This window comes from Lissotriton helveticus, chromosome 4_1, assembly GCF_964261635.1.
Source record: "Lissotriton helveticus chromosome 4_1, aLisHel1.1, whole genome shotgun sequence".
Lineage (NCBI taxonomy): Eukaryota > Metazoa > Chordata > Amphibia > Caudata > Salamandridae > Lissotriton > Lissotriton helveticus.
This window is the reverse complement of record NC_136063.1, coordinates 976,150,844-976,177,849: the sequence shown is the minus strand read 5'-3', so window position 1 is coordinate 976,177,849 and position 27,006 is coordinate 976,150,844. Positions and strand designations below refer to the sequence as shown.

The 27,006-nt window shown below is 44.3% G+C and overlaps 1 protein-coding gene across 1 annotated transcript in view; it reads left to right on the top strand.

Moving 5' to 3' along the window:
* OTULIN (OTU deubiquitinase with linear linkage specificity) overlaps window positions 1-27,006 on the top strand; it is a 364,512-nt gene that overhangs the window by 100,300 nt on the left and 237,206 nt on the right. Inside the window, exon 2 of the mRNA XM_078687593.1 lies at window positions 6,218-6,463. Within this exon, the coding sequence (XP_078543719.1) occupies window positions 6,351-6,463 (113 nt within the window). The 5' untranslated portion in view covers window positions 6,218-6,350. The remainder of the gene's footprint in view (window positions 1-6,217; window positions 6,464-27,006) is intronic.

The window sequence follows — 27,006 nt, the reverse complement described above, 5'->3', positions numbered from 1 at the left end:
AACTAGCAGTAGAACCTAACAAAGCCGCTGAAGTGTGGGAAACACACTTTCAGGCTCTCTACACCTCCAAGGAAATTCAGGGTTCCTATCTCCCCCCAGCACCATCCCTGTACTGGGATAACTGCGAAGAAGCGTCGCAGTTCACTCTGTCAGAGGTGGTAAAAGCAATAAACAAACTCTCGCCCAGCAAAGCTCCTGGACTGGATAAGAATCCGAGAGATCTCTTCCGGCACGAGCCAAAAATTTGAGGACCTTATATATTTACCCTATTCGATGCCATCCTGAAGGGTATGCCAATCCCCGAAACCTGGGCAGGAGCAGAAATAGTCCCAATTTTCAAAAAAGGTTCTCCTCTCCTACCAACTAATTACAGACCGATTAGTCTGATTGATGTGGCACAAAAGCTCTTCGCAAGACTTATTCTTGACCATTTACACCGTTGGATGGATGACCATGCGATCCTAAGCCCATATCAGGCTGGCTTTAGGAAGAACACTTCCACAATTAACCACATTTATAGGTTACAACTAATTCTGTGGAGAGTGGAGGGTGGAAGCTTAAATGTAATTTTTGTGGATTTAAAGTCGGCCTTCGACTTAGTGCCCAGAGGAAAACTGTGGGAGGTACTTATAGAAATGGGGATTCCCCCTTATCTCCTGACTATACTTGTTAGATTACATCAGAGGTCTTCAAACGTTTGTCGGCCGAGCCACCCTATCTAAACCTTTTTACACGTCAAGCCCCCCCACCGCTACCACCATGTGACAAAAAAGTTCTGATAGCTGGCCCTCTGCATCATTGATGGCCATTCCCTCCTGCAGAACCCAGGTCGTATTGGGCAAATAATATTAAATAAAGGTAGAGTGTTTAGTAAACTGAAGTTTTGGTAGTCCATGTGCTTATTCTAAAGTTCAAATGAAAATACTCCAAGAAAATAATTTGCACAAAAAATTACATTGGTGCTTTATTTTTCACATAAAACACAAAATTTAGGATAGATTAGCAAAAACACTCCCAAAACACAGGTGTGGGAGTGCATGTTTTTCTCCACAGAGACAATGTGTTAATGGATTCTTGCTTCTGCCATACTTAGGTTGAGCTCCACTCTTAAGCAGTGCCTTGAAACAGGAGTGCTCACAAAGTTTTGTAATATATTTTTTGCAGTTTTATATAGTGCAAACATGACCCAAAGGTATTGGAGCACTTTACAGGAGCATATTTTACATTACACAAGCACACATTAATTTTTTGTAAGCACAGGGAAATTAAGTGATTTGCTCAGAATCACAGGATGTTGAGGAGACATCCAGAATTGAACCTGGTTTCCCAGCTCTACAGTTATCAGCTCTGGCTGTTGTGCCACATCCTTGCCCCTAAACAGAAAAAGAAGTTCCACATAACATGCTTTCTGACACAATTGACAAATTGATTATGTGGTGTATGGCCAGGTGTTGCCATGCTTCCGGTTTTAGACGTCACATGGCTTGCGGAGAGCTCCAGTGGGCAGTCTCCCCTGTGAGCTGTCCCATTTCAATCTCTGCCCTCCCTGCAAGTTCCAACAGCAGCTAGGGCCGTGGGGTCTGATTGCATTGCTAAACACTGATAATCCGTAGTCCCCCCTTGTCACTCACCTCCACGCACACATGGCTGAAGAGCATGGGTACATGAGGCAGGTCACAACAGTGAGATATGTTATGGACACAGATTTTATCAGAGAATTGACAGTATCTGAATCTGTGGTGGCAGCCATGTCAAAGGCCTTAAAAAACATACTGGACCTCCTGTCTGACCAGTTTCGACTTGCAAAGGGTCGCAGTTCGGACACACCCTGTGGGTGCAGTAGGGTCCCCAAAGTGTGGATCAGAGATAAGACAAATCCAGAACAAAGGCATACTCTTTTGACAAGTTTCAGTTGTGAAGACCAGAGGGATTAGGTAGCTGCTGGGCCCAGTGGTTAATATTGACCAGATAAGGGTGCCGCCCATAAAGGGGCTTCTGACTAAGACCTGGGGGATACAAATGCCTTTACATTAGGTGTGCAACGCCCAAAGGGCTCAAAGCGCTCAAAGGGCATTGTCATGTGTGTCAGCCCGGCATGAGACAGCTTCTCCGGGCACACATACAGACAGTTTTGGAGCTACCAGCCGCACCTGAGTACTTCACAGGTCTTTAAAAGACAATTTCGCGTTAACAAGGCTTTGCTTTTTTTAAGCCTTCTTAGAGCCCCTGAATGTCTACTCTTCCTATTGCTGGACGAACTAGCCCCCCTCCCTAACTGTTGTGCCTCTGGCCTCTGACCTGTGACTCCAGACACTCTCAGCCAAGCCCAGCTCGCAAAGGTGAAGTGCGCGCCCCCCAGAAGGGATGCTGCGCCCCCCCAGGGGGGGCGCCCCACAGTTTGAAGACCTATGTTCTATAGGCATTGCGTTGAGTGTTCCCACACAGCTCCCATGTTTTTTACACATTCCCAGATTTACAAGGACTTCTAAACATGGTAATGATTAAAATATGCTCCCACAGAGAGGCGTAATGATGAGACCTCTTTCTATATGTGCTGAATTCTGCAGCACATATAGAAAAAGGAAAAAGCCTCTCAGTATTGTTTTTGTGCAGGAAGGTGCCCCTTCCTACACAAAAACAATCCTTACATGGGTACCTGTGTTGGTACTAGGCTGACAAATTGGCACCAGCACCACAGAAAAGGATAAAAATGCACCATGCTGGATAAATACTGCACATTCCTGCACTTTCCCAGTAACACAGGGCAGCGCAGCAAGGTGGCTTGCTGTATTGCCCTGCACCACTAATTTCATAAATATGCCCAGAGGTATGTAATTAGATACAGAAGTCATCCGAGAAACCTGCTTAATATATTTTCCGTATAGATTTTAAATTCACATTGTGAACATTACCAACACAGAACATGTGGACGCAGCAGACATGCAGCTGCACACTTCTCGCAAGACATTTTCTGCTCAAAACAAGTATCCTACCATTGTAAATTGCGAGATCAGTGTAAGCATAGGAAAAACAGAAATTAGATAATATGCACTTGATAACTCAAGTTGCATCAAATTACAGCGGCGTTTATACAAATTTTGCACAGGCTGTTTAGATCTTGCTGTACCCTGCTCAGGCACATGCATGTACTGTTATCACACACTTTGTGAAGAACAGGGTCCTATAGTAAGACTGACCCAAGGTCAGACAGAAAGCCATCTACTCAAGCAAAGCAAATAATTTAAAAGTCTCCATTTCAATAAATTCTGTACCCAACATCTACCTGTGCTAATTATTTCGGTCTTCTCCCATCCTTATCCGTCATGGTGCCCCTCATCTTGAGACAGTCTGTTAAAAGCATAAAAGCAAAGTTTTACTCTGCTATTAATTTCTGCTCTACCTTTGTGACTGGGATTTAAAGTCATGATCCAAAGGTGGGCCAGAACCTAGATTGCTGCATGGCCTAATCAGAGAGGAGTGGTCTTCGTAGCATACGGAAACATAAACGGCAAAAGCATTATTCACGAAAAATAAACTCCGAAATATGATACCCAAGTTTCGACCTTACTACAATTCCACCTACACAAATATCAACTGCAACCTACTTCACCATGAAGCACTTGCTTCCAAATACACCAAGATCAAGTTACTGTAATAATTTAACACAGTCGTAAATTGCAATTTACATCTGTTCAATGGAATTTAGCACTTTAATACAGCCGCACCCGAGTACTTCACAGGTCTTTAAAAGACCATTTCGAATTAACGAGGCTTTGTTTTTTTGTCACCCCTTCTTAGAGCCCCTGAATGTCTACTCTTCCTATTGCTGGAAGAATTAGCCCCCTGTTGCACCTCAGTCCTCTGACCTGTGACTCCAGACACTCTCAGCCGAGCTCCCAGCAGCTGGAGCTGCAGCAGCCCGGGCTGAGACACACGCACGAAGGTGAAGTGCGCGCCCCCCTGAAGGGATGCTGCGCCCCCCGAAGGGGGCGCGCCCCACAGTTTGAAGACCTATGGATTACATGATGCAAATTTTGCCCAGGTAATATGTGGGAAAGGAGGAGAAATGACAGCGCTGTTCCCAGTCGACAGAGGTGTAAGGCAGTGCTGTGTGCTCACACCGACCCTGTTTTGCCTCTTTGTCAACGCACTACTGGTCCAACTTACTGAGGTGAGGGAAAACGATGCACCCAAATTGGTAGGCACTAAGGTCCCGGCAATCATGTGTGCCGATGACACCCTCTTAATGTCCAAATCCCCTATGGGTATACAAAGGATTTTGGACTGTTTTGCCATCTTTTGCAATAAACGGGGATTAGAGATAAATACTCAATAAACCAAGTTCATAGTTTTTAATCCACCTAAAACACTTTGTCCCAACCCCAATTTAGATTGCACCAGACTGGATAGGGTGACGGTATTCGAATACTTAGGGGTCACACTAAAAGAAAACATGGAGTAGGGCCCACAAATTGCCAAATCCAAACTCAAGTTAGCTCAGAGGTCTGGAGGAATCATTAAATTATTAAGAAATTCCTCCTACAACCCTGCAGGCCCCATAGCGGAGATTTACAAGATGTAAGCCAGAGGTGCGACACTATATGGGGCAGAATTATGGGGGCATTGCTGCTGTCAAGATCTGAGTAAAGTAGAAAACAGCTTCATGAGGCAAATTTTAGTTCTCCCCTCTACCACTGCTCTTATCCTACTTTGGCTGGACTTAGGGATCAGACCAATTGGGGAGGAAATAGGACTGAAACCCCTCACGTTCTGGCGCAGATTATGGGTGACACCTGAGTTGACTGTCTACAGAACGGAACTGAAGGAGATACTGAGTATTCCTGGTGTGGCAAAAATCCCCTGGTTTATTCACCTAAAAAAAGAATGTACCAGGCTGGGCAAACCAAGCCTGTGGAGTAACCGAGAGGAAGCTTGCCCTTCAATCTCCCGTTCGGCACTAGTGAGTGGCTATCAAATGAGCAAGCTAGCACAGATGCATGGGAACCCGTCCACTGGACAACTGAAAGCTAAGTTCCTATCCTTGAAGGAGGAATATTTATTTGAGCCTTTTTAGATGATATCTATCCACCCCTGGCAAGGAAACTTTATGTTCAGTTCAGACTGGGTACCCTCCCGCTCCGCGCCTTTTCCAGTAAATGGACGGGCGCGGTTCGGAGGGAGTGCCCAGCCTGTAGCTGGGAAGAAGAGTCAGAGCTCCATGTCATCTTTTTCTGCCCTGCCTATAAACCAGCAAGGAAGTCTTGGCTCGTTCCTCTGTGTAGGAATTTAGAGTTCACACACTGGGCAGAAGCATTCAGAGTTTTAAAATACGATACCCTTTGTATTTGCCGTATCGCGATGTTTGACCTCCATGTGGCATAGGCGCTGGAAGTTTGTAGACCAGACCAAACAGCAATAAAATCAACTTTGCAATAAAATAAACTGAGGTTTCCTAAAGAATCTTAATTCTTCTATATTTTTAGTTTCTAAAAAGGAAAAAAAACACTTGTATAAGTCACTGTCTGGTTTTATTCTAGTCATAACGTGATATAAGGAACTGACACTGTATGGCTATCCTACATTTTTAGACAAATTTATACTATCTGGACCATCACTGTCAATATTCATGGGTTTTTATCAGGGCCTTGCTTTACTAAACCAGTGCCTTTGTCTTTGTAATTAGTCAACCTACACCAGATTAGGAATTATTGTATATATGTGATGCGCCATGGTAAACTTGTTTTTATTGATCGAACTATAGAGGTGTTGTAATTAGATCCATGTAAATAACCATGGTAACTACTGTATAATTCTAACCGCCTTGAATTTTAATGTACTGTTTTTTCTATGTAAGCTTTTATGGTCGTTCAACCGAAATAAAGTTTTTATGATGATGATGGAAGAACTCTACATCAATGCAGTGACAATCCTTTAACCATCTACTCCTCCTGTGACATGTTGAGAGTATCTCTGCCTTTGACCCTGTACAGTGCTATGCTGCCTTGTGCTAGGTTTGCACTATAAAACACTACATACCTAGATACGTACATACTTATGCGTATATCACACCTGTTGGCATCTGGGAGCTCTTAAGTCATTGGGCTGGCTTGCCAGGGCAAGTGTGTCAACTTTGCTAGTGTTCCCAACGTTTACTATATATTCTCATGCTACAAATTGCTCAATATTAATGCAAATCTTACTGTTGTTACTTCTTTAGCCCGGAAGATGGAGAAACGCGTGTCGTGAGTGTGGCTCTTTGGAGGTCTGATACCTTAATGATGTGCTACGAGGGTGAAATGTTTAGGGAGAGAAATTCTCCACTAATTTGAACACTGCAACCTAATAACAACATGGGAGGCACAGAGTCGATGTGCTGCATGAAAAAGGAGTATCGGGTGGTCAGTCCTGAAGAGAAAATCTTGATTCCTGCAGACTTTCCTGATGTGCCCAGCAGAACTACAAGGTATGGAATTTTCGAGTTCTAAAACCTAAAAAAAATTCCCTTGAGGTTGCATGCTATACAATTCACGGTTTGAAGTTATATCATGTACTATATTTTAATAAGAAAACAAAACGCAGTTTAATTAATTTTGTCAAAGTTCACCAACTTGCAAGCAGATTTGTATCTACCATAAGTGCTAAACGATGTAGCTGTGGATTTTTTAAAATTAATTTCATGCTTTTTCCTTTAAAACATATTCAACATACATTGTTGTTCATCACTTTATAGAAAGAAAATCAGTTATTTACTGCAGCAACTAATAGAATAAGAAAGTATAAGGAACAAAACTACAGGCAAGTTCAGTCTAATGATTTTCAAATTTCTCCCAGGGTGTACAATTTCAGCAATACTATTCTGAATACTTCCTTATAATGATTTCTTCCCTGTAACTTCTTGCAGTAGATATGCCAAGGGGTCATAAAGCCTCTTCTCTTGTTCACCTCCTTCTGCTACTTCTACTCTTTCCTCCAAAATGTATCAGTGCTTTAAAGTTCCATACAAAGACTTTGTTTACGACTGCAGGGCAAAAGTCCACTCTCTGCAAGCAGAAATTTACACAGAGATTGGATTCTATATTTTGTGGTACTGCATCACTGTAGTTTTTTACAGACAAATTGCGGCAGGTCTACTGAAATGATTCGGGAAAAAATGTGTGGAAAAACTCATATCAATGTTGAATAAGGTGCTACAAACACCTTTTTACATATTTTCCTTGTTTTCCCTTGTCAGAGGCCCAGAGTTTTGACAAAATTAGAAGTATGTCCTCGATTCACAAAGGTAAATGTACATGTGTATATTTAATCATGTGTAGATCTACTACTACACATAGGTGTAACGCTCCACTCTTGGGCTAGTTACCTTTTCTGAGTGGAGATTTACATCTCGGTGTTAACCAACATTTCCCTGCCATCTCAAATGAGGGGTGGAGACTTCTACAATAGAATTTATGAATGTGAAGTTACTATTAGTAACTTTTCACCTGTCTGTTGGTGGAGATCTGCCTACGGAAAAGTATAGGATATTTATGAAATGTAATTATTTCTAAAAATATTTTAATATATAAAATAAATTAAAAATATTTATTATTAACCTGGAATTAATAAAACACAACTGGCCAGGACATCAAAACATCAAAATAAAAGTGTCCTGTATGATGAAATATGATGAAATAATTTAAATATATTGATTGTATTTATAAATCTTATTTTTGTGAACAATAATTTTAATAAATAAAGGTTACCCACTTCACTAACAGTGTTTTTTCCATTTAATGTTTAGTAAGGTTGCTAAAAAGTTATACACATTTGAACACATTTTTACTTTTTGTTTAAAGTAAAAGAGTTTAAAAGTGTAATTTTCCTCACTTAGGGCCAGATGTAGGTAATCCCCGATTACCGATTCTTAAATACCGAATCATACCGATTCGGTATTTAAGAACTGGCAATCGGGATGTAGGTATATTTACCGAATTAATTACCGAATCGGTATGATTCGGTCATTAATGAATCAGTATTTACCGAGTCTGTAACTGCCATTGTTTCCTATGGGCCTTGAGGCCCATAGGAATCAATGTCAATTACCGAATCGGTAAATACCGATTCGGTAATTGGGGGAAATATTGAAGGGAGGCAGGGTGGCACTTTGACACCCTGTTGCACCCCTCAATTGTGCATGGGTGCACTTGTTGCTGACATACATGCCCTTAGGGCATGTATGTCTGCATCATGGCAATGTGAAAAAAGCAAAAAAAATGCTTTTAAAATGGTTTTCTTAATTTACCACCAACAACTAGTTGGTGGTAAATTAAGAATTCTTAAACCCCTGTAGCACTGAAAACAGTGCTACCTACATCTGAAATTACAGAATCGGTAATTTTACCAATTCGGTATTTTACCGAATCGGTAAAATTACAGAATCGGTAAAATTACCGATTCTGTAATTTTACATGCCCCTACATACCAATGTCCAAATACCGGTCGGAAACGGCCGAAAATCGGTATTTTCGGCCGTTTCCGACCGGTATTTGGACACCTACATCTGGCCCTAAGTGTATTACATTTATTGAAAGGTATGCATTAATTTATTGTTCATGATTTTACTATATATATATATTTATTTTGATCAAATATATGATCATTTACATCATAAATATCAAAACACATCATATAAGTAAAACAATTAAAATTACAGTACAATACATCATTTTAAAATAAAATAGCTTTAAAACGTCCCATAGCATAGATAGCAGCATTATAGGTTTTTAAAAACAATCAGTATTTTGTCATATTAAGAACAATTCATGGCACAGTTCCAAAGAATGTGTTTATTACTCATTATCATGAGTGGGTCACAGAAGCATTTTTGGTTAGTTTTGATCTCTTCCACCAAGCAAACAGTAAGTATCTTGAAATAGCAAAAACCAGCCATCTGGTAGTATCAGACATAAAAATTCTTAACGTATCATTTGGACGTGTGAAACATAATAAGCGACATACAGAGAAAATCCAGTGTTTCCGATGATCAGCATAGGTCGGACAGAAAAAAAGAAAATGTACAAGGGTCTCAGGGGAAGCATGACAGTGGGGCATACTGGCAGTATAGATACATTTCCCAGGTACTTCTTCTTGAATTTAGAGGCAATGAACCATACCTAAATTGGATATATAGGGCTCTTTCCTGGGGTGGTTCAATGGCATCCATAAACAGTTCAAAACCAACCCATTCTTTGAAATCTAGAAAACTAGAGGTTAAAGTACCATGCGTGTAACATTCTATATTTTGCCAGTCTGTGAACTTCCAGACCCTTTTTTAAAGTAGGAGAACCATTGATTTCCTTATAGACCCTGGATCCTCCAATAGGGGCCCCAACCCTAGCTTTAAAATCCAATCCTTAAATCATATTAAGCCATTTAATACGACCTGTTTGTCTTTGCAGAACAATTAGATCTTCCGGGGACTTCCTCAACAGAACCTGAGTGTCACTAGTCCAAATACTAACCCAGAACATAAGCGCCCTGAGAATAGCAAAATGGCTGATAGGTCTGAGGCCAAGATGGAGTCTAAGTGGCAAGAGGGGAGTATTTACAGGAAGATTCAGTATTGCCCTAATGAATTTGTTTTCGGCAAGGACCAGGTCTTTCAAATTTTCCAGCCCCCATAGCTCCGCCCCATAGATAAAGAAAGGGGCACGCCAACATTATTATATATTATATATATATATATATATATATATATATTCACTGAAAAAACCATAGGTTATAGACCATATATAGTTAGGAATTAGCATTTACAAAACCTTGAAAATTCACTGAAAAAACCATAGGTTATAGACCATATATAGTTAGGAATTAGCATTTAAAAAACCTTATTTTACTCACACAAAACCATTGAAATTCCATATATAGTTAGTTGCACTAACTATATATTGCGCACCCGCAATCCACTGCTGATGATGTCACATATTACATCATTCATGACATGGTCAGTGACATCACTGATGACATCACTGATGACATCTCAAATGACATCACTGATGACATCTCACTTGACATCAATGATCACATCACTGATGATATCATTCATGTGACAATACAATGCATCTCCTCACATTTTAATATAACCTCTGTTTCACCCAGTGTTAAAAACAGAGTATAATTTTTGAAACCATTGACACACCAATACTAGTTACTACATACGTACTCACTGATTCCTACGTCTACACACACATTCACTCATTCACCCATACAATCATTCATACATACAATCACTCATGTTTACAACACAATCATATGCACTCATACACCTATACAGACACTCACACTCTGCCACTCATCCATGGAGTTACTCACACACCTAGTCAGTCCTGTAAAGAATCAATCACACTTCCATTTTCTACTCTATACAGTTAAACATAGAGCACCTTACGTTTTCAACCATATACTAACACATACTTACTCTCTTATACAATCATTGATACAAGTACACATTGATCTGTACAGAGTCACACACCTCCCATCCAGCCACACACACACTCAGTCTCCCATGCAAATACTTGGGCAATCAATCAATAACCCATATAGTTACTCATATAGCTACTGATCAACACATGCAGCAGTTTACAGAACAACAGACATAATGATGCACAAATTAAGACAGTTTAGTCACTAACCCATGCACTCAGTGAGACACATTTAATCACTCACTCATACATTCAGTCATGCACCTACTAAATCCTTCGTCCAGACACTTATACATCCACTCATTCTTCAATATGTAAGACATATTTTAACTTTACAGAAACATAGTCACTGGATGTTGTCATCAGTGATGTCATCAGTGATGTCATTTGAGATGTCATCAGTGATGTCATCAGTGATGTCACTGACCATGTCATGAATGATGTAATATGTGACATCATCAGCAGTGGATTGCGGGTGCGCAATATATAGTTAGTGCAACTAACTATATATGGAATTTCAATGGTTTTGTGTGAGTAAAATAAGGTTTTTTAAATGCTAATTCCTAACTATATATGGTCTATAACCTATGGTTTTTTCAGTGAATTTTCAAGGTTTTGTAAATGCTAATTCCTAACTATATATGGTCTATAACCTATGGTTTTTTCAGTGAATTTCAATGGTTTTTTAATAGCAAATATCATAAGCTGTCGAATGTCAAGTACGTGGTAAGAATTTTTTTTTTCGTGTTTATGCACACTGATCTGCTTTGATTGCTGCCCCCCACCCCTCATTTCTATTAGGAGTACTCTCTCTTTGCAGATAGTGAAGGGTAGTTAACGCAGCCCTTTCCCCCTTTGTAATCCGTCGTGCCTGCTTCTCTCTCCATTTGATTGATTGTTCTCTTTGGTTCATTCTCTATTTACAAACAAGCACAGAGTCGCAATACTCTGTTTAGTCTTTGCAGATAGCGAAAAATCGTGTAAAAAAACAAAAGGAATCGAGCAAAATCAGTAGGCCACTAATGGGATCTCTTTTGACCTCGCTAAAATAGAAACATTAGGAACAACCTGTTGAAAATAGCAATGCGTATGTATATAAGCGGCGTTCATTTGTGTTCACAGTACCCCTTGTTGATTGTTTCAATCGAGCATTGAATTGTTCGAAGTTAATTCTCTTAACGATCTTCTCTACCTGCAAACGAGGAAGAATAGGAATATTCTATCTCCCTTTGCAGATAGTGAAGGGTAGGTAACGCAAGCCTTTAACACGTCGTACCTATTTCATTCCTCATTGATTGATTGATTGTCCGAACATTGACTGTTTGGGAATTAGTTCTTTTTGGAGGTATTCCCTGTTTGCAAATAAACGTAGGAAAATCTTTGCAAGTAGTGAAAGGGTACGTAATGCGGACCGTTCTCCCCCGTTGTAATCTGTCATGCCTATCTACTCCCCACTGATTGATGCACCTTTTTCACCCGGACCATTTACTAGAGATACGTCATCTGGCCCGACCAGAGAGCACCCCTAGTGAAAAGGACATATGCAATAATAACGAAGTGATCACTGTATCCTGTTAACAGAAACTTTACCATGAAACAACCTGGAAAGAAAAAAATAGGAAAACGAAAATCAGTAGGCCACTGATGAACATGAACTTTTATTAAACAACGAACAAAGAAACGATAACATAACGTAATGATAAAACCTATTAATGTCCTAGAAACAAGAAAACGTTAAAATATGCCAGTGGTGAGAGACCAGAAAAACAGTAAGAGAAACCAAATCACCCCTCGCTGTCCCACCGCCTGCCACGCCAAAAAAATCGATAGACTAGGGAAAATGCAAGTCAGTAGAACATCCACCCCCACTCTGGAAACTTCCAAGGTGGGGCAGGGTTCCGGCTACGCCCAGCCGGGAGCAGCCCATATAAGGCAGGTCCTGCTGCCACGCCTCGGCCAGGAGATCCTAACGTAGGGTGTAGCCGGAGGAGAGGCCGAGACCAGCGGGACCCGGCCAGGGGATTGCCTTTACAACGCTGAACAGTTGCAGGGGGGGGGAATGTCTCCTCGACCCTCCCCTCTCTCTCCCAGTCCGGCCGCGGTGGCCCTTGAGAGTTGCAGGTAGTCCCGCCACATGCTCTTCCGGTCCGACCACCAACGGTCGGGGGGCCGAGGCCGACGGGATCCGGCTGCAGCCGATAAACCAAGAAACCCGTTCATGGGGCCAGAGCCAGGGGCGTCCGGCCGACATCCACCGGAAGCCCGGCCCGAAGACGGACGGGACACTTCTTTCTTTTATAATGGCTGCGACAACACTGGAGGGGGATGTCTTGCACATGCCTCCGACCCCCCCCCTCGTCCTCATCGCCTGGTCCGGCCATAACAAATCTCAAGCGAGACGCCGTGGGGTGCACTGGGAGGGAGAGACGGTGCGAACAGGCCTCTCCCGCCTCCCCAGGTGGAGGCTTCCCAGCTGCACCCTCAGCGCTCCAGGCGGTGGCATCCTAACAACTACAGTGCTGCACAGTTTCGGAACGACCTAGATAACGGTTCTTCCACTGTGGCCATGCTGCAACGTCTCGCCCGGCAGGGTGGAGCCCGTCCGCTCATGTGACCCCGCGATCGCCGGTAGCTGCCGAACTCTCAAAATGGCGGTCGACCTGGCAAGAGCGGGCCCAACATAAAGAAATGGCCCGGTCACTGGTTGACTCCACCACCGTAGTCCTCCACGACCTTGAAGATTCTAGAGGAGCCGCGGGAGTCTCCGACCCCCGATGGGGAATGACTGCCATGATCGCCCGTGGAGTGACGAAACTGTATCCGCGGGACGTCGGCGCTCCCATGCTGGCGCCAGCCTCACTTTGAATTACTACAATCCTGCAGACCTTACTTCCGGTGAAAGCACAGTGTGACCCGGTAGGAAAAATTATTGCACCCCCTCCCCTTTTTGACTGATAGTTCAAACCACCGATCCTTTCCTTTGCCCTTTTAACGGAACTTTGGACTGCCTCCCCCTCTTTTACATTTTCTAGAGAAAACAAAACATTAACCACTACATTAGCATAGCAGTTGACACCAGAACTGTTTTCAAATTGAAAACCAACAACATCTTCAACAGAATCCTTTTTGTTTCTGCTGTGACCCTGCTACAGCACAGGCATTGTCCCCAGCAGTAATTCTGCAATGCCGGTAAGAATAGCTGTGGTGCCTACTGGACTCACTCACCCCCGCGGCGCCCCACGCCGTTTTTTGCTGGGCGGCAACTTACTAGACATCACTTTCGTGCCATCTAGATTTCAGCGCGTTCTGCTGCCTTGGAACTATTCGCACAACAGACCGCTACTGACAAGAATATTTCATTATTGGTGCTGTCAATTTCAATAAATCTATTGGATAATTAAAAAGAAATTGCCACGGTCTCTTCGTTGTTTAAATGTTTTTACTGTTTTTGTTTTGTTGTATATATTTATATGTTATTAAAGTTTTATATTCCTACTACTTTGTTGGAGTGCTATATATTTTTAATGTGACACATAATTGTAAAAACTTTGATGTACAAAGAGTCATTCCTGGAATCTTCCGCTTCAGGCTCGGTCCCCTCCCCAATCACAATACAGGATGGTTTTCAGATAGTAGGAACGCGTGTGCTGTGACGGATCACATCGGGTGTGGGCCTTGATCTACTATAACTCCTTTGAAGAGGGGTGATTCTTTACAGCTGGGGCCATAAACTACATCTGCAGGGCTAGCTGATAGCCTAGGACCGGCCTGGACATTCGGACACAGAGGAAGAGGAGTGTCAGAGGGTGCGGTAGTGAATAGGGCGAAAGGGAGGTGTCGGGCGGGCACAGAGTGTGATTCTCAGGGAAGAGCAGCGCAGATGGGGGAAGGTTTATTGCCCATGCATAAGACAGAGAGCGGTGGTGACCAGTGCCTGGGGGAGATGCTTACGAGGGTGAGGAGCCATGCTACGAATCGACAGCGTGCAGAGAGTGGGTCTGGTCAAGACATCTAAAATGGCTGCCGTGCACGACAAAAGTGTGGCATTTCAAAAAAGGCAAGATGGCGCAGACAATGTTTTTCAACACTTCCTCATTTCCTTCGAATCGAACGTTAACAGACGTTGGGGCATATTACCAAAGTTAAGCGATATTTATCGCTAACGATGCTTACCAACCAATTTTTTACCACTAAGCATCGTCAGAAATTATCGAAGATAAACCTTACTATTATCAAGGTTTATCGCAAATGCGATAATAAACGGCCGCAATGCATGAATATCGCTAAAAAGTCAGCGATATTCATGCATTACCGAGCTAATACTCTTAGCCATGTTATCCACCTCCCATTGGATAACATGGCTAAGAACTGCTCAGGGCAGGTGTTACTTTTTGGAGATATTCGCGCTTAGCGCGAATATCTCCAAAAGTTGGTAATAGGAGATAGATATCTTGCATGTTGTAATGCAAGTTATTGTGGTATATGGAACTCATACCATAATCTCTCAGGAAAGCAGAAACTGATCCTTTTGGGACCGCCTAAAAAGGCCTAGGGGGTGAGGAGTACTCTACTTTGCCCCCTTTTCACGTTCCGAACTATTTTATTTTACTCTCTTCTGTAATTACACAAAATACCAGCGATAAGATGCATCGGAGACACACAGTGAGAGAAAGGAGGCCGGAGATGAAGAAGACATGTCAAATACACATTGGAGATAATATAGTGGCAGAAGGGAAGTAAATATGAGTAAACTTACCATGTAACATAAAAATGTTGCACTCTATACTATAAGTCTCATTTTATACTACAATCACTTCGCTACAACCTCATAAATTAAAAATAAAAATAAATAATGTCTCAAACAATTTTTGATTTCTAAATATAAATTTATTCTTCAGAATTTTCTAAATTTGAAACAACTAGTAACATGTCCTCATCAGTAATTTCCTCTTCAATCATCTCATCTGGAATCTCCTCATTAAAAGTCTGCAATGATGATTCTTGTAACTCTATGGTCTCCAAACACTCGATAAATTCGCCATCAAGAGATTGATCAAAAAAATCATTCAAGTCATCTCCTCCTTCTGACAATATTTCATTATTGGTGCTGTCCATTTCAATCAATGTAGTGGAATCATTCAAGTCATCTCCTCGTGACAATATTTCATTATTGGTGCTCTCAATTTCAATCAATGTAGTGGAATCATTCAAGTCATCTCCTCCTTGTGACAATATTTCATTATTGGTGCTGTCCATTTCAATCAATCTAATGGAATCATACAAGCCATCTCCTCCTTGTGACAATATTTCTTTATTGGTGCTCTCAATTTCAATCAATGTAGTGGAATCATTCAAGTCATCTCCTTGTGACAATATTTCATTCTTGGTGCTGTCCATTTCAATCAATCTAATGGAATCATACAAGTCATGTCCTCCTTGTGACAATATTTCATTATTGGTGCTCTCAATTTCAATCAATGTAGTGGACAATTCAAAAGAAATTGCCACGGTCTCTTCATTGTGAGCCATTTTATTTTGAAATTGCTTGCTGTAAATTGCAGAAAAAAATAATCACTTTCATTTATCGTTTTTAGTAATACATAATATAAAACTAACTTCATCAAGTATTTAGTATAACAGAAGGACTGCAAATAAATAACAGAAAACATTTTTCAAATTATCTTCAAGTGTACAACATAGTTCCCCTTACAAATTAACAACTCGCCTTTTTAAAAGTAGCAGAAGTGTTAGTACTGTGTAAATCAAACACCAGAAATTCACCACCAAAAATTCCTCACAAATGTACCTCAGACAGTAGTATCACAAAATGGCTGTGGTTTCCTCTCATTTGACATATATACATAACCAATTAACTTTCATCACACACAAATACAAAACCAAAGTAACATTTTAATTGGTTCTAAATTTCAACACTTTCAAATGTGTTTTCCCCATGCAATTTTCCATAGGACATTTACATACGTCTACAGCCTGAATGGCTGAACGGAATTACACCAAACTTGGCAAAATGGTACATCAAACCTAAGAGGTCAGGAATGATCTACTATGCCCCCTTATGGTCATTTCCCCCTTCGCTTTGGCCTCCTCTTGTCTCTCAATCCTACCGAGGGACAAGATGGCGGCCGCTACGGACTGTTTGGAATGTTGACAGACGCCGGAGAACCAATCAGCTTCGCAAAGCTCCGTAACGCGAAAAGTACGCGAAGCGGAGCGCTGTTACAGATATATATCTTTTTTTCAACGTTAATTTCTCAAAATCCACTGGAGCACATATATTGAGACCTAGCAAAGGCACATCGGGCTACCAGTCCCTAATATTTTGCCAAGTTTCGTGCAAATCCATTCAGCCGTTCGATTATTATTATTTTTTTTTTTTTTTGCCCCGCGGGGCCCTTTTAAAACCTCCACATCAAACCTAGGGGGTCAGCGAGGATCTACTATGCCCCCTTATAGTTATTTCCCCCTTTGTTTTGACCTCCTCTTGTCTCTCGATCCTACCGAGAGACAAGATGGCGGCCGCTACGGACTGTTTGGAATGTTGACAGACGCCGGAGAACCAATCAGCTTCGCTTCACAAAGCTCCGTTGCGCGAAAAGTCCGCGAACCAGAGCGCTAACCGGTCCGCTGTTACAGATATATATCTTTTTTTAAACGTTAATTTCTCAAAATCCACTGGAGCACATATATTGAGACCTACAAAAGGCACATCGGGCTACCAGTCCCTACAATTTTGCCAAGTTTCGTGCAAATCCATTCAGCCGTTTGGGCTAAAAGTGAGGCCAACCGCCCTATGGAAAACTCAATGTTAAAAACACGTTTTGGGACCCCCCTTTTTTCTCGGCCCCCACTGGACGAACCCCCCCCAAATTTTCAAGGGCTGCTCAGAAACAAAATGTGCCATTTTCCTGAAAATTTCAGCCGATTCCGTCCACAAACGCCAAAGTTATTAGACATAGAATTTTCAAAAAACCCATAGAGAAAAAATCCTAACTATATATACCTACTGGCGACCGCCAGTAGGTAATATATATATATATCTTTTATTTTTTATTTTTTTGGGAATGATAGATAGCAGGCGTACTCGCCACTGCATCACAGAATCATGAAAAAAATCATACTTGTTCCGAAATCTTTGTGTGCTGGCACTTGATGGCCTTTTCCTTTATGAAGTTGTTTGTTTGGATTGAATTAATCGCTGGTCCGTGCAGTTAGCAGCAACTCATTTGGAGATATTGGCACAGGGTAATGGTTATGATGAATAAATATATTCATTTTTTTTTTTTATTTTACAGAGTTTTATATAGCTCGAACTTGACCCGAAGGTATCGGGTATCCAAGCACCTTACATAGCTCCATTTGCGTTACATGAGGACACATTCATTTTCTGTTGTAAATGTCAAACTCATCAGTAGTGGCTTCTACCGGATGGAGGAAGCGGGGGGAGAATAAAAAAGCACTTACCTGGATACGAACGGCCGCTGCCTCTCCTCATTCATCTTCTTCCTGCCTCGAGTCCCAACAGCGGGCTCCCAGACTCCACAAAGCCAATAACAATGCTGCTTTCACCATGACAGCACCGTCGTTATTGGTCTGTGCACCGTGGTTTAATACAGGCTCAATACAGCCGGTGGAGAACATGCAAAGTGCGCATGACTGCTTGGAAGGCTTGAGACAGCCGGCCAAACTGTAATGTGCGCTTAAAGAGTGCCACCATTCCTCCCCCCTGCTCTAACCAGCCCTGACATGCATGAAACTGAGCCACTGCAGTAGGAAAAATAAAATGATAATAAGGTTGCATTATTATAATTTTATTTTTCCTTTTTGAGCTGCTCAAGGAGCAGTGGGGTGACGCTCATCCGTCTTAGAGGAGGAGTCGCAGCTGAAACTCATTTAATTAATTTTAATTAGTTTCTTTGGGATGTCATTTTAATTCCCTGTCTTCAGTGTTTTCTATGGGAGTGTGTTGCTACACCACTGGTTGGCTTGGCCATGCGTTTTGCTTGGCAAGGCTGTGTGGAGTGCATTGAAGTCTGTTTTAACACTTTTAGAGGTATAGTAACTTTAGAAGTATACTTTGTGCAGTTCAATTACCTTACTCTTTTGTGTGTGAGTGGCTCTAAGGGTGGGTGAGTGGTTGTGAGAGTAGGCGTATGGGTCTGTGAATGGGTATGTGAGTGGTTGTGTGGATGAGTGGGTGTATGAGAGGTTGCATGGGGATATGAGTTGGTGTGAGAGTGGGTCTGTGGATGGTGTCATCGGTGATGTAATTTGAGATGTCATCAGTGTTGTCACTGATCATGTCATGAGTGATGTAATATGTGAGGTCTATAAGCCGTGCTTTGCGGGGGTGTAACTTAGTTAGATCAGGTAACAATAACTGCTAAATTTCTATGGTTTTGTACAAGTGAAATCTGAGCCTAACTATAACGTCCCTGTGACCTTTGGTTTTATACGTGAATGTCTATGTTTTTTTAACTAGTAGTCGTGTTTGCCGAGTGGTAGAGAAAGGGTGCTGGCCTCCGACCAGTTCTTAGCAATCCCGCTGTGTAGGACTTACTAGTGGTAACAGTAGGTGAGTTTGGTGGCCAAGGACCCTCAGCATCGAAGAGGACTTCATCCCCCAACTAAGAGTGCACCAGGAGTTGCATTTGCAGAGTAGTGGAGAAAGAGGGCAAGTCCTCCGACCAGCTCTCAGCAATCCCGCTGTGTGGGACTTACTGGTTGTAACATGAGGGGTTCTTGGCCCCCACGTACCCTCAGCATCCAAGGTGACATCATCCCTCAACCAGGAGGTGCGTTTCCAAGATTGGTGGAGAAAGGGGGTGGGTCATCCGAACAGTTCTCAGCAATCCCACTGTGTGGGACTTACTGGAGGTAACAGAAGGGGTTCTTGTCCCCCAAGGACCTTCAGCATCCTCCAACCAGTAGTGCACCACAAGACGTGTTTGCAGAGAGGTGGACAAAGGAGGCGGACCTTCAATGAAATCCCTCCGTGTGGGACTTACTGGAGGTAACAGGAGGGGTTCCTGGCCCCCAAGGACCCTCAGCATCCAAGGGGACTTCATCCCTCAACCAGTAGTGCACCAGGAGGCACGTTTGCAGAGTTGTGGACAAAAGGGGCGGGCCTCCAATGACCTCTCAGCTATCCCGCTGTATGGGACTTATTGAAGGTTAAAGGAGAGGTTGTTGCTCCCCAAGTACCCTCAGCAGCCAAGGGGACTTCATCCTCCAACCAGTTGTGCGCCAGGAGGCCCCTTTGCAGAGTGGTTGATAAAGGGCATGGGACCTCTGGTAACTTCGCCCGGGCTGGCCGATTTTTTTATGTTCGCATGTCCCCCCCTCCACAGGGCAGATTTGGGCACTGGGGACCCCATCTCCCAAAGCCCGTCCATATCTGCTGGATGCCCTCAGGGCACCCAGTCTTCCCTGGGACAGTGGGAATCCTGAATTCCCCACGGTTCCTTCCGGCTTCCCGCCTACTGCTGGAGCTGGCATTCCTTTCAGACATATAAAGATGCTTTACATGCAGCTACCTGCGTCTGAAAGCAATTTTGCTACACTTCCAGCACGTGGGAGCATTTTGCCAGCTCTCGCTTTCTGGAAGTGGAGTGTTTGCTGGGACTTGGAAGAAGCAGTACAGCTCCCCCCAAGCTTCAGCAGACAGCTATGTCCCAGGGGTGGACACCATGGGACATAGGAGCCTGCCATGGGAGGTGGCCGTCCACAGGGCCATCTATGGCTCCAGGAGAGGGTCCACACAGCTCTCCTCCATTGCACTGCTTAGCCCAGGGGAGGTGGCGGTTCCTTGGTCTGCGGGGAGCCTCATAGCCCCCGCATTAATGTTCTATTTAGCCCCATGGAGATGGTGGTCCATGGGGCTGCAGGGGGCCGCATGGCCAACCCCCGCATTAATTTCAGATTTGCCCTGAGGAGGTGGCAGTCCCTAGGGCACGGTGGTTTCTGCGCAGGCAACCCCACATAAATTAAAAACAGTGCCCTGGGGATGTGGCGTTCCCCGATGCTTTTATAAGCTGAAGGAGTTAGGTTATGTGCGCCCCCCTCCTATTTATACTTCTTCGTTACCCAGGACCTGGCCTACCCTGGGGCTCAAGATTACGAAAGCACGGGAGGCCCGCGCTTCTGTTTTTTTTCTTTTTTTCGGCGGGAGCCACGGATCAAGCACAACTTCCGCTTAAATGTTTTTTCTAAAAATGCTTTTTTTGCCCTGCGGGTTCCCTGTGTGTGCCCCCTTCCTCAAGAGGCCTAGGGGGTCAGGGTGTTCCTTCCCTGCTCACTTCCCTTTTTTTAGGTCTCGCCCAGCGCAGCGCACATGCGCTGCTCTTGGAGAGGGCCTCTTGTAATCACTGCAGCCATTCACGCTTTCTGAAAGCTTGTGCGTCTGCTTGTCAAATTCTATTGGCCTTTGCGTGTGGCTTTCAAAATTTGAAATCCCGCAATTGGCCAAAGGCGGGTGCATGTACCGCCTTCTCTCTAAATGTTAACTCCCCTGGCCTAGGGAGCTCAGAAGCGAGCAGCAGCGCGGCCTATGTGTCAGCTGCGTTCCTGACGTTCCTTGTCTAATTAGCACAGTCGCTTTAACTTTCATGGCCGCGTTCCCCAAAGCCTTCTAATCTTGCATTTCTGAGCAATGAGGGCATTCGGGGTGAGGGTGCGCGTATTCGTTTATTTTTTTTGTCCTTTTACTTAGGGTTGGCGTGGAGGAGAGGGTTAGCTTTTTAAACTGAGTAGTGAGGGCTCAATTAAAAATACGGCCATAATTTATCGTAAATGGTGAGTTTCACAGAACCGGGCCAATGACTTAATGAGCCGCGCCAATCTTCTCTCCTGTTTCAAATGCCATATTGTGCTGACGGATTGCACACTGGTGTGGAGGCTGGGGCGACAATGCGGTGTGTTAATGATTAGGTCGGTTTTTATTTCACTCTTCACTGCCTGAACACTGAAATCCTTGTGTCATTTAGTTGAGAGAGGCCTTCTTCAGGGAGAACGCCCCTCCCCCCTTGCCTTGCTTGGAATAAATGGCTGTAGCCGGGCCCTTTATCATGCGCGGAGTGACGAGCTCTCCCTTTATCTGCGCCAGAATGCAGTCTGTAGTGCTTATGATGTCATCCGCGGTGGCCTCACTGGGAAATCATTTGTGCTTTACTTATATATTGCCGAGTTCGATGAAAGGAACTTTGTTTGAGCAGACTACAACTGTATGCGAGAGGCCAGGGCTCTAATTTGTCATTTGCTCCTGCTGTGGGGGCATTTACGTGAGGATGTGTGACGTGAAAGAAAGGGCAGAATCTGAGCGTGTAAGGTATCCTACGGTACCTTCTGTTGAGAAGAAGAAGGACAAACAATGCTCCAGAAAGCACAAGAAACGGTATTGTGATTTCGCTTCCGTTTATTTATTCCTAGTAGATCGTTACAGCATCTACACACAAGTCAGGTCTACAGTTGAATGACATAATGGCATCCCAAACCCCCTTATAAACAGGCATGTAATATTGAAACATATACTCCCCGCGAGCCCAACCACTGTATACACTTGAAGGAATACACAAAGCCTAACGGATAACCAGCGTGTGTCTCCTCTTAAAAATATTGTAAGAAAACATCGCACATACATACACACACACGAGCACGCAAGAAAAGTACAAACCCAGATCGCACGCTCGCGTGCATGCAATACCTTCTTGCCAGCACAAACCACTGGGACCGTGGGATGGTCCAGCATAACCAGGAATTCGCCAGAAAATTTAAATAACCCGCACTTTGAACCAAATCTATATGGTACCAAGCAAGTGAAGCAAATGAGCCCGAATGTCCCCATAAGAGCTCTCTTGTGTCTTCCATCAAAGCATCTATACAGTCATCTTTTCACTTTTCTACCCACCCACTGATATCCACCACTTCTCATTTGCATTCTGCCATCCATTAATTCTTTCATCTGTCATTCAATCTTTTACCAATCCATTCATTCATCGGCCATTCCATCTATACATCTGTTCACACTTCCATCATTTGTTAAAACATCATCTGTGCATGCATCAATCTGTACATTCATCCACCCATCATTTGACATACCCATTCATAAATAAAGCCTTTTATCCGTCAATTGATACTTTCATCCATCTAGCCATCCTCTCAGATTTCCATTTACTCTGCCCACCTTTCATCCATCCATCCATCCATCCATCCATCCATCCATCCATCCACCCACCCACCCACCCACCCATCCATCCATCCATCCCATATCTCCTTTCACACTCTCATCTATCTATCTATCTATCTATCTATCTATCTATCCATCCATCCATCCATCCATCCATACATCCATCCATCCATCCATCCATCCTTCCATCCATCCATCCATCCATCCATCCATCCATCCATCCATCCATCTATCCATCTATCTATCCTCCCAGATTTCATCCTTTCACACATCAATTCATCCTTTCATTTCCTTTTACTGCCATTCTTTAACCTACCCATTCATCTATTCTCACCCACCCATCCTTTCACCCACACATCCATCTCTCGCCCACACATCTACCCATCCTCTCACCCACTCATCTAACCACCCTCTCACCCGCTCATATAACCATCCTCTCATCCATTTATGCCTTCCTTTCACCCACTTATTCAACCATCCTCTCACTCATTCATTATTCTATCCACCCACCCATCCATCTTTCACCCACTCACAAATGCATACTTCTAGCCACCCATTCATCTTTTACCCACTTAGTGGGCCATCTTTTCACCCCTCATCCACCCATCCTCTCACCAATTTATTCATGATTTCATTCACCCACTCATCCATATATCCTTTTATCAACCCATTCTTTCAGCGGCTCATCCATCCATCCTTTTTCCCCTTTTCTACACCTAGCCCATTTTGTTTCTTCTTTATAGCGTTAATGTTGCTCGTTTATCTGCCAAGTTGCAGACAGAAGAGGTACATATAGAGCCCCACTACGCTCTAGTTGCTAAAGTGGGGGGTTCACAATGTCAATGCAATAGATCTCTGATCTGTGGCTGGGAAGCTGGGGCGTGGCCTTTGGGGATGCTGCCCACCGGTTTTTGGCGGCTGTCTCTCCCGTCTCCTTGTAACCCTGCCCCTCCTTTCAGCAGAGGCTCTTATTTCATCTCAGCCTTTCAGTCTATCCTTGTGGCACTCCCCACCACCACTCCAGGCTGTCTCTGCACTCTCCTTTTCACCCTGCCCCTTCCTTCACTAGAGTCTCTTCTTCTTACCGGTCTCCTCCAGTCACTTTACACCTTCAGTCTCTCCTAATGGCACTCACCATGGGCTGTCTCTCCCTCTCCGTGTCACTCTGTCCCTCCTTTCACCGGAGGCTCTCGGCTTCTTAGTGGACTCCTCCTGCCACTGTCTTCTAGTGGCACTGCCATCTTGTACTACACGGGCAATCTCTCCCCTCGTCATTCTGTCCCTCCTTTCAGCAGAGGCTGTCCTTTTCTCAACCAGTCACCAGTAACCTCATAGCTTGTGTGCTGCATGGCTAAACACTTATAAGATCCCAAAGGCGAGACGTATTGGCTATGCCAATGTTTGTTTTACGTCTTTTGTGGAACTATACTAAGGCTGATTCCCAGAATGGCTGCCAATACTTTGAATGGTTGGCAGCCAATCAGATCTCAGCACGAGATCAGGAGGATTTGCGGACCCTTCTCGTCCCTATACATATAAATTTGGATTTCAGCTAATTTCTCTAAACCTACTGACTGGATTTACAACAAATCACAACAAGCATTTACAATGCAATGGTTTCGCCTTTAGAAAAGTTAGAGCTATTGGCATTGTAAATGACAAAATTTGTATTTATGTGTTGGTTTTGAAAACAGATAAATAAATGGCATTGTCATTTACATTGCCATTAGCTTAATCTCTTGCAAATGTGAGACCTTTTGTACCCTACGGACGAGCTCAGCAGACAGCAATTACTACCACACACACACACCCAGAGCCACACACACACACCCAGGGCCAGCCACACACACCCAGAGCCAGCCACACACACCCAGAGCCAGTCACACACACACACCCAGAGCTACTTGGATAGGCCCCAACCCTTTAAGAGGTTTGCCCAGCCCCTTTTAGAGCACCCCCAGTTTTCCCCCCACTTAAAGCCCTGGATAGAGAGATGGGAACGCTGTCAGACAGACCATGGATGAACGACTGAGAGACAAACAAGCAAACATACTGGTTAGCAGGCAGAATGATATGCAGAATTACACAGACGGACAGAAAGACAGGCAGGCTAGATGACAGACAGAAATTCAGACTATTACCAGATTGGCATGTTGGAAGACGCTGACAGGCTAGAATCCAGAGGTACAGGCTGACACGTGCGATGACAGGTTGATTGACAGGTGGATGGATTTACCTACCAGTAGAAAAGCAGACTTATAGAGAGACAGAGTGACGAGTAGACTGACATGTCGTGTGACAGAGAGACCAATAAGCAAACAGTCCTGCAAGCAGCGAAACAGGCCGCCCATGAGAAGGATGACCGAGTGACTGGCAGACAGGCGATTTGACAAATTGGCGGACAGCGAGACAAGCATTCACGGGGGTGAGGGGACAGTCTGGCCGACATATAGAGAGAGGCCAGTGAACTGACAGACCGGCACGCAGACAGACAAATAGCTAAGTAAAAATGTAGGTACATTTAGTTACTTACAGGCGGACAACTAGAGCCAAATTTCGGGGGGAGGGGGGTATAGGGACTGAAAAAGTTTTCGGGGGGAGGGGGGTATAGGAGCTGAAAAAGTTTTCGGGGGGGGAGATGGTAGTGGGGTGCGCGTGATTAGCTGCACTGCTAGAGAGAGGGATGGATATTGGTAGCGTGAGCTGGGCAGGAGGCGCGGCAGGGTTCTGGGACGGGTTATCTAAGAGAGGACAGGAGTCTGGAATGCTGAACCTAAATACCCCATTTGTCAGTTGGCCCGACAGACAGGGGAATGCAGGCCGACAATGGGCAGATTCCCTGGCCCGCTCCCGCCAGGTTAAGGGGAAGGAGGCCGCCCGGGGAGTGCAACCCGCTATTGCCAAAACAAACAGTGCTCTTTGGAGGAGAGAGAACAGCATATTGGCGGACAGCGAGACAAGCGTTCACGGGGGTGAGGGGACAGTCTGGCCGACATATAGAGAGAGGCCAGTGAACTGACAGACCGGCACGCAGACAGACAAATAGCCAAGTAAAAATGTAGGTACATTTAGTTACTTACAGGCGGACAACTAGAGCCAAATTTCGGGGGGAGGGGGGTATAGGGGCTGAAAAGGTTTTCGGGGGGAGGGGGGTATAGGGGCTGAAAAAGTTTTCGGGGGGGGGTGAGATGGTAGTGGGGTGCGCGTGATTAGCTGCACTGCTAGAGAGAGGGATGGATATTGGTAGCGTGATCTGGGCAGGAGGCGCGGCAGGGTTCTGGGACGAGTTATCTAAGAGAGGACAGGAGTCTGGAATGCTGAACCTAAATACCCCATTTGTCAGTTGGCCCGACAGACAGGGGAATGCAGGCCGACAATGGGCAGATTCCCTGGCCCTCTCCCGCCAGGTTAAGGGGAAGGAGGCCGCCCGGGGAGTGCAACCAACGGCCCGCTATTGCCAAAACAAACAGTGCTCTTTGGAGGAGAGAGAACAGCATGCCGGCCATACCTTTGCCGTTTACACAACACACGCGGGCCGCGCCTAACTAGGACACGCGGTGACGGTTGACTGGGGCGCGTGTGCTCTGCTGGGACTCTTTTAGTGTGGAAATCCGTGCTGCTTTAAATAAGCATTCATCCTTAGGGAAAAAACTTCAAACAAATGACACTGTGGGACCAGGAATGTTGGTGTGGCAGTGAAAGAATCTCGTGGGCCCACATGCAAGCAAAGAAAATTAGTCATATTGCATGGATTTGTAGTAAAAAATAATCAAGCGGCACTTCAAACGATCGGGAAAGCGAACACATTGTAAAACAAGAAACACGGACAGCTGGGGGGGGCGGGAACGGACAGCGGGAGGGGGGGGCGGGAAGGCAAAGAAAAACAAGCACTCACCTGGACTTCCTCCGGCAGCGGTCGGCCGCGGAATGGCCAAAACAAACCTGGACGCCAAAAAAAATAAACCCCGCCCACCGCCGCACTGACGTCCTAAAAGGGGCTGGATGAGAAAAACATCCCAGGAACGCCCACGAATCGCCTCGGTGAATGACGGATGCCTCTGTCTTCCAATGGCTTGCCTCCATTTATGGAGCTAGCCAATGGAAGAAGGGGCGGATTCAAGCCCCCATACTGTAAACAAAAGTTTTCGCCTGGGCGGGGCACTGCTTCGCAGTGCTACGGCCCAGGCGAAACCTAAAAAGGCTCTTCCCTGGACTAATATCTACCTTTCTGCCAAATTTGGTGTAATTCCGTTCAGCAGTTTGGGCTGCAGCTATGCCTAAAGTTCCTATGGGAATTAACATTGGAAATACATGGTTTTTTAACCAACCCCCACCCTTTTTTGC